This window comes from Rhododendron vialii, chromosome 2a (genome assembly GCF_030253575.1).
Source record: "Rhododendron vialii isolate Sample 1 chromosome 2a, ASM3025357v1".
In the NCBI taxonomy this organism is placed as follows: domain Eukaryota; kingdom Viridiplantae; phylum Streptophyta; class Magnoliopsida; order Ericales; family Ericaceae; genus Rhododendron; species Rhododendron vialii.
The window spans coordinates 18,650,292-18,658,173 of NC_080558.1; the positions used below are offsets into that span (position 1 = coordinate 18,650,292).

The window sequence follows — 7,882 nt, forward strand, 5'->3', positions numbered from 1 at the left end:
ATGGACAACTATACATACACACACATACACATTGAGAGATATAGATATTTAAAAATTGCACGTAAAATTTTAAAGGATCAAGAATTTGAGACAGATGGAATATAAAATTCAAGACATGTAGAATTAGAAATGGGATCGAGAGTAATCGAGAATTAAGAAACCGATCGGAAGGTATCATTGGAAGACTTAATTCTTGATGATGACCTAGGAACTTCCTTGACGAGTACGTATGTGTGATGATAAAAAAAAAAGAGAGAGTACGTATGTGTGGGTACTATATGAAGTATTCAAAAACTCTTGGTCTCACTTTTTGTTTTCATTTAAATCGAGAGTGATAGTTTGGTGTCCAGTGAGATGGCGAAACACTGTAGGGCAGCTGGTGCACTACATGTAGACCATTAATCTCGTCAATTAACAATTGCAACTCAATTATTAATTGACGAGATTGATGATCCGTAGCCGTACTACAAGTGCACTACAACACGTAAAGAGAGAGAAAGTGTGTGTATATATATATATATATATATATATATATATATATATATATATCAACTCATTTTTGAACGTGGGAATCTAAAAAGGACTAAATTAAATTCTTTTCCCACTGAAATAGGGCCCACTTTCTTTGGTTGCAGACATTGGCCTCTATCATGTGTTGTGATTCTAGCTAGTTGTAGGGGTCTCTACTGGAAAGTCTGCTAAAGAAACAAAACGAAATATCTCAAATATTGCACATGTATTGAAATATCTTAAATATTGCGCATGCATTGAATGAGCAACCACTAATTGATGAGATTAGCGGTCTGCAGCTGCACTACAGCATTATATCAACTTATTTTGGAACGTCGGAATGATAAGGACTAAGGGTGTGTTTGGATTAAAAAGTTACGAACGTAATATATATATATATATGTTTTCATTTGAATATTTTTTGCATTTATTAGTTTTACGTCAAACTTGTATGACTTATTGATTCGTCTCAACGAGAGAAATTGAAAAAGTAAAAAATCTTGATCGAAACTCATAATTTTTTGAATAAAGACAAAAATAAGTAAAAAAAGAGTTATGGGGGGCGTGGCGTTTGAGACTCCTGTCTCATCGTCTCTGGCCAGAGGTTTCTTGGCTCTTCCGGTTTGCTTAGCGGCGTTGGGTGGTTCGGTTTTGCTGTGGAGGCTGTGGGTGATGGTGGGGTGGAGGGTGGCATAGATCCGGTTGTCAAAGGTTGTAATTTTGTTTTTTCTAACGTTTTGTTTGCTGCAGGTTATTCCAAAAATCGATAGGCAAAATGGTTTTGTTTCGCGGTGATTAGCGGCGGTTTGGAGGCATGGTCGTGAAGGGTATATATGCGACCTTAATGCTCTGCATTTTCTGGTCGTTTTGTGTGCTGTTTTCGGCCGGCGATCGTTTCAGAGGCGCAGCCCAGACAAGGGGTCGACTTGGCGGTAATGGTTCCAACTTTGTTCTCGACCGTGATCCTGGGGGTTCGTGGAGAGGTGGTGTTAGGCCGCAGACCTTGCTCTCCCACTGCCCTCTCTTTGTTTCCTCTCTATCGTCGTAGGCCGTTTGTATTACCTTGGTGGGTCTGTTGGGTTCCTTTCTACCGCTGCTCATCCACATCTGAGAGAGATCGGATCTGCTAAATGGCGAGGCGGTTGGGTGGTGGTGCTGGTTCGGGTGGTGATGCCTATGGTGTTTTGTGCGGTGGTGGCGGTTAGGAACAAGTTAGGGTTTTGTGGGGTTGGGTCTGTCGGGTGGGTCTTTTTGGGCTTGTTTTTCTTGGGCTTTGTTGTATATTTGGGTACCGAGTGTGCTAGTTTGTATTATTTGTTGGCTCTCATGTTAGACCTTAAGGATTGAGCTTCTGCCCATGTGATGTACTGTCCAACTTTTGCTGGATTTCTCTTTCTCCTCTCCCCGTTTTTAATAATATTTTTCTTATAAAAAAAGTCACAAAATTTAACGCAAAATAAATAAATATAATTTTTTTAATAAAGACAAAAAACTAAGTTATTGTTCTATTTTTAAAAGTCAAATCCCACTGAATGAAATAAGTTATTGTTCTAAATGAAATTCTTTTCCCACTGAATTAGGCCCCACTTTGAATGAGCATATCCCCGCACAAAGACGTCATTCTCGTATTTGAGAAGGACTGTGTATACTATTACAATATGGCTTTGTGTGCCGGTTCGAACTGTCCACCATCCATGTGAGGAAAGGGAAACCATGTAACTAAAGGTACAGCAGATCAGATGCATTATGCTTTCAAAAGTAAATAAATTTGATTTGAAAAAAAAACCACAATCATAACCACAAAAAATGTACTAGCTCTGGATGGACCTAGCTAAAAAATGACCAACAAACCCACAAACATAACCAGGGACGATGGATCAAGAATTCTAACTTTTGTTGTGCGAGCTACTATAACATGGATGCGAACACTTACTATTTCACGGTTATCATACAAATTCTTAGCATGATACGAGGATATATATTTTAAGTTTTTCGACAATTCATGATCGGCTCCTTGGATCAAACACTTACTGAAAGCACATGAAACACTAGTAATCAGAGATAATCACATCTTTTCAAAAAAAAAAAGAGATAATCACATGTACACAAAACAAGCATGGTCAGATGTAGCGAAAGACTATATGTCGAATAGAAAGTGGTCCGAACCTGTCAAATAAAGCTCCAATCGATCCAATTGAACTCCTTCCACCATTTACCCCATTTCTGCAAAATGTACTTATATATATGTAAACATACAGGCGTACATATCATACAAGTGGTGTGGCTTTCAGTCTTTTTTAAACAAGTCAACATTAGCATGGAAATTAACAACTTCAACTTGCAAATTATTCTACACGTAAGTCTCGGTTCTTACACGCTTTAGAGAAGAGAGAGAATTCAAAGACATGCTAGGGCCCTTTCTTCCAAGGTTAGGAGAAAGTGACAATGAAGACCTTTTCAAGGGCCCTTTCTTACTAGGTGAGGGGAAAGTGCCAATGAAGACCCTTTCAAAATTAAGGTATTCTGTAAAGGATTCCAATTAATCAGCTCGCGAGTCAAGTTAACAGAAATGTAGTTCGGACAGTTAGGAGATGCCAGCTCAAAAGTAAGGATGGAGTTAGGGGTGGTAGGGGCGGTCGCCCCTGCTACTATTCTAAAAAACACTATTATTACATTAAAAAACAAATTATTATCAAAATATATAGTCTCGTCCCCCTCCAAAAATATAGCTCGCCATCCTCGAGAAGTTTTTACATGTACAGTCGATCACGCCCGTTCAGACAAATAAGTTACAATGGCTTATTTTTTGTCAAATTTTTTTCGTATCACTTGGCTTATTGTCATTTTTTTGGGGATTATTGCATATCCTCACGACAAGAGGAATCTAAAAAGTTAAAATTTTTGACCGAAATCCAATTTTTTTGAATAAAGACGAAAAAATTGGCTTATTGATTTTTTTTCGTCTTTATTCAAAAAAAATTGGATTTCAGTCAAAAATTTTTATTTTTTAGATTCCTCTTGTCGTGAGGATGCAATAATCCCCAAAAAAATGACAATAAGCCAAGTGATACGAAAAAAAATTGAATAAGGACAAAAAATAAGCCAAAGTGACTTATTTGTCCGAACACGCAAGAATTGAACAATCGGTTAAAGGAAGATATATACAATGGAGTTGCTTGTTCCCAGCACATCTTTAGATCCTCACGATGGCAACAGATCATTCAAGATTAAAGATACTTGCTTATTCAATGGATTTCACTGAGCAGGAACAATATCATTTTGAAATCGTAAATGCAAAATTATAAGCTTGACATGTCTAAGCATTGTAAGGACTAAATTCCGGAGTCACCTGTATTGGCAATTTCGTATGACAAAACACATATTTTTATATTGAGTTGTAATTTTATTATTTTTTATGCACTAGTGAGTCCGTATAGGATTAGAGTGGAAGAAGTCATTATTATTAATTTGTAATCGAGAGTGAGCGTTTTGGATAAAAAAAGGGAAGTGTGATAATCACAAATAATATTTCCCCATGTGTATTTTGAAACTCCCCTTTTGAAAAAGAGAAGTGTGGTTATCAAAAAGTGGTATGCCAAAATCAATTACCAAAATGTATGGTTTTCTTGTACTTGTGTCAACTAGTGGTAGGTCTAAAAATGAAAAAAAAAAAAAAATACTCAATAATTTGAATAAGAACAAAACCAAAACAAAATCCTAAAAGTTCTTAGTGGATCAACACCGGAGTCGCCTCTGAATATAACTATATCCCTGGGCGTTGCATTTCAAAGATGAAAATCAGGACGTCATGCACCTCACTTTGTAATCACGGACATTGTGGCCAAATTTAATACATCAAAAATTTTCTAGGATAACAGTACTAGTGCCCAAGTGGGTTGCAACAGTAGAAATCAAGAGAGAACGTCCCAGCGCAACACCTTAAACAACAGATTTTTACAGCTTCACGAACATCCCGGTTAACGATCTGTCAAGATTTTCCGGCATATTTTCCATGTCCAAAATACAGTTCAGGACAAAGAAACATAAATGTTCACCAAAGAATACACCAAACTACGCAATGTGCTCAAGACAACATTCCCCCGAAAGAAAGTATCACGTAGAGAAAGAAAAACTTTTTCACAGAGCCTGTTTACAGCAATTTCGTGAATAAGTCTATAATCATCAATTACTTATCAGCTGAAGCTTGGACCGGCATTGAATATTCGGCTTCCACCATTGGTCTAGCCCATGCGCCTGCCTAAGACCTTGAACGGGGCTCCCATTAATAGTCAGACACGCTGAAGGAAGGAGATGCAGTGGTTCAATTGCACCTGATATTGAATTCCTTGTAGAAAGCCTTTCAATAGCTCTGGCTTCAATCGCCGCCATCCTATCCCTGTGTTCAAAATACCCAACATACTCTGCGGAAATAGGATCGGACGGATTCACAAAAAGGTACGGAATCCACCCCGACAACGTAGCAAACCAGTCACCTGTTTGAGGCCTTTGATTTAGAGCTTTTAGAGCAATTGTAACGTAACACTGCGCATGATCCGACGCCCACTCTTCAATATTTCAGTTTGGGTCATCACCTCTATTGGGACGGATATGAACGGAGGGTTGAAGAGGTAAGTTTCCAGAAAAAATACCATTGTAGCCATGTTCTTTCCAGCTAGCAGCGCCATGGCCGAACCTAATGAATGTCCGGCTAAGCACATGTTTGCGGCTCCGGCTATGGAAACCGTGTGTTGCACAGCTTGCATTGCATGCTGAAAGAGGGGGCTCTGTTCAAGCGTATTCCGAATGACCTTGAGATCCAACGTGAGGGCCTGTGACATGGTCTCCCATCCGGTCATCTTACCACGGAAGGCAACCACGTATCTTGTAGGGCTGTGGAGTGGATAGTGGTGACCGTAGGGAGGTAGGGATTTGAACTCGTAAATGGCACCAAAGATCGAGCGATCAGCGTTGTCAACCAACACGTCGAATAACCGAAAATTGAAGAAGTCCCACCAGTGAGGAGCAATTGCTTGATGGCCTTGGCGATTCAGCTGGCGGTCGTGTTCTTGACTGTACACTCCCTGAATCAAGCTAGCGGCAGCGGATCTACGGTGGTTTGGGTTTTTCCTACGATAATTTGAAATTGAAAATGCCTCTCAAAACCATTTGATGTATGTTTGTAATCATAAAAACCATGAAGAGAGTGATTTTGAATCACCAAACAAAATGCATGCTAGGGTAAAGCAGAACTCAAGATTGTCAAATCGTGAATCAAGAATCAAATTGACCCTTTTTTAAAATGTGGCATGAATAGAATCGTTAATCGTACATATTCGGTCCAAATTTCAAAAATAGATCGGAAAATGTATTTATGCACCTACTTGATATAGTGAGATTGTAAAATTAAAAATATTAAGTTTAAACCAATATTGAAGTTTGTTTGTTTGTGTTACATAATCAACAAAATAAAAGTTTGTAGCATAATAGGTATGAAACTAGGTTATGACAACATATGTGGGTTGGTCACGGGCTTTGAGCCCTGCTCTAGTCTATGATTTAGAGGATACAAGAATTAAAAAGATTAATTTGTGAAATTGTGCATCTATGTAAGATACTATCCTCAACAATATTTACAACTGTTTGTATGATTACCATCTAAAAAATTAAAATTATTTTATATTAAGAATGCTAAGCATACCTTTTTTTTTTGTGCTAAGCTATTGATATGCTTAGCCTATCAATTGAAAGCTCATTTGGCTTAATAATCCAGTTTGGTTTTTTTTTTTTGTCCTTATTAAATTTTTTTCCCATTTGTTAGTTTTGCATTAATGTTTTGTGAATTATTTGTCCATCTCGACGAGAGAAATTGGAAAAGTTAAAAAATTCAGACCGAAATTTAATTTTTTTTTGAATAAAGCGCTCAGGCTACCCCATCTGATGATGCAAGGAGATTCCCCCCAAACGCCCCGCTTGCATAGACAAAAAAAAAAAGCCAAAAAATTGGTTTTTGGCTTATTTTTTGTCTTTTTTATTCACAAAATTTAGAGTTTGGAACAAGCTTTTATACTTTTTTGATTCCTCTCATTAAGACGATTAAATAATCCACAGACGCAAGACTAATTAATGCGATTTTTTTTTTGAATAAAAACGAAGCAAAAAGCCACTTGACTTTTTAAGCCAAATGAGTTCTCATACTCACATTATAGTAACATATGATAATTTAACTGGAATAAAGTAGATAACTCACAAGTATAAGGTATCTTCGTTGTAAACATTTTTAGAATGGCTATTTTAATTTTTAAGAAGAATGAGGAAAAAAAGGATTAACAACATGCTAAGAATCAAAATAAATACCAATCTGCAAACCATTTACAAATTTTGATTGGAATAAGATTTTTCGTACTTAAGAGCACATGATCTTATATTTTTGCTTTTGTATAAGAAAAATAAGGTAAAACCGCAAAAGTGGTTTCAAAATAGTCGAACGCAACAATTGTGATAAACTTTGATTCACGCATAGATTAGTATTGTTTTTGTGTCAATGAATCGAACCATGGATCATACGATTCACACATAGATTAGCATTTTATGAACTTTTCTTATCTTAAAGATTTCTACGATTCTCCTCCGAGAATCTTTCCTCCCAATAATTCCAACCATGACCGTCCCATGATTAAATTCCCTCTTGTTGCCCAGCAACGGGGTTCTAATTAGTGATTACCTCTAAGTTATTTACCTGGTAGTCTCACCTACAACCATAGCAAGAGGTAAATTTCCCACCGAAGTCAATCATGACAATCATAACCAGGATTCATTCCAATACCGGTATCATCGATCTCTTGTATCATTCATTCTCCCCCTTAGGATATTGCACATACAACACAATTCACTCGGATGCACATACAACGCATAAGGTCGCAACTAACCCTTGGGATGCACATACAGCATATGAGGATGCAAATACAACAACATTCATCTAGAACTCGCATACCGCATACCATCTTTGATCACTTTTGTTACACTTGCCTTATTAATGTCCAACCAATTTAAATCCGGTCTCGGATATAGTTTACCTATTTCCAATTCTAAGTTCAAGTAGCATTGCACGTAATGATAACAATCGAGTCACAGTCCATAGCATTCGTGAAACATTAATAACATACAATTGAATAGAAGTAACATATAGAATCGAAATGAATGTGGAGTTCTACGTTTTATCCAACAAGAAAGTTCATTATTAATTTCATAAATTTGAACCTAAGTATCATGATCAATGTATGGTACACACATTAGAACACAAGTCTCATGCTTCCAAATACTTTTAGTCAAGAAATTTCATAATCATTCAAAGGATTTCAAATCTGTCATGTTT

At 37.0% G+C, this 7,882-nt stretch overlaps 1 protein-coding gene across 1 annotated transcript; it reads right to left on the reverse strand.

Annotated features, from left to right (window-relative positions):
* Positions 1-4,692: 4,692 nt before the first annotated feature.
* Positions 4,693-7,511, reverse strand: LOC131317249 (GDSL esterase/lipase At4g10955-like). The gene is made up of 4 exons (XM_058346813.1): positions 7,415-7,511; positions 7,247-7,259; positions 5,160-5,637; positions 4,693-5,052 (listed from the first exon to the last, which is right to left on the reverse strand). The coding sequence occupies exons 1-4, from the start codon at positions 7,509-7,511 to the stop codon at positions 4,693-4,695; spliced, it is 948 nt and encodes a 315-aa protein (XP_058202796.1).
* Positions 7,512-7,882: the final 371 nt, after the last annotated feature.

What these genes read in the sequence shown, in the direction of transcription:
- LOC131317249 (XM_058346813.1), bottom strand. Translation starts at nt 7,511, where the DNA reads ATGGTATGCGGTATGCGAGTTCTAGATGAATGTTGTTGTATTTGCATC. An exon ending in GAAAGAACATGGCTACAATG is followed by an intron (nt 5,053 to 5,159) that starts GTATTTTTTCTG and finishes GATCATGCGCAG; the next exon opens with TGTTACGTTACAATTGCTCT.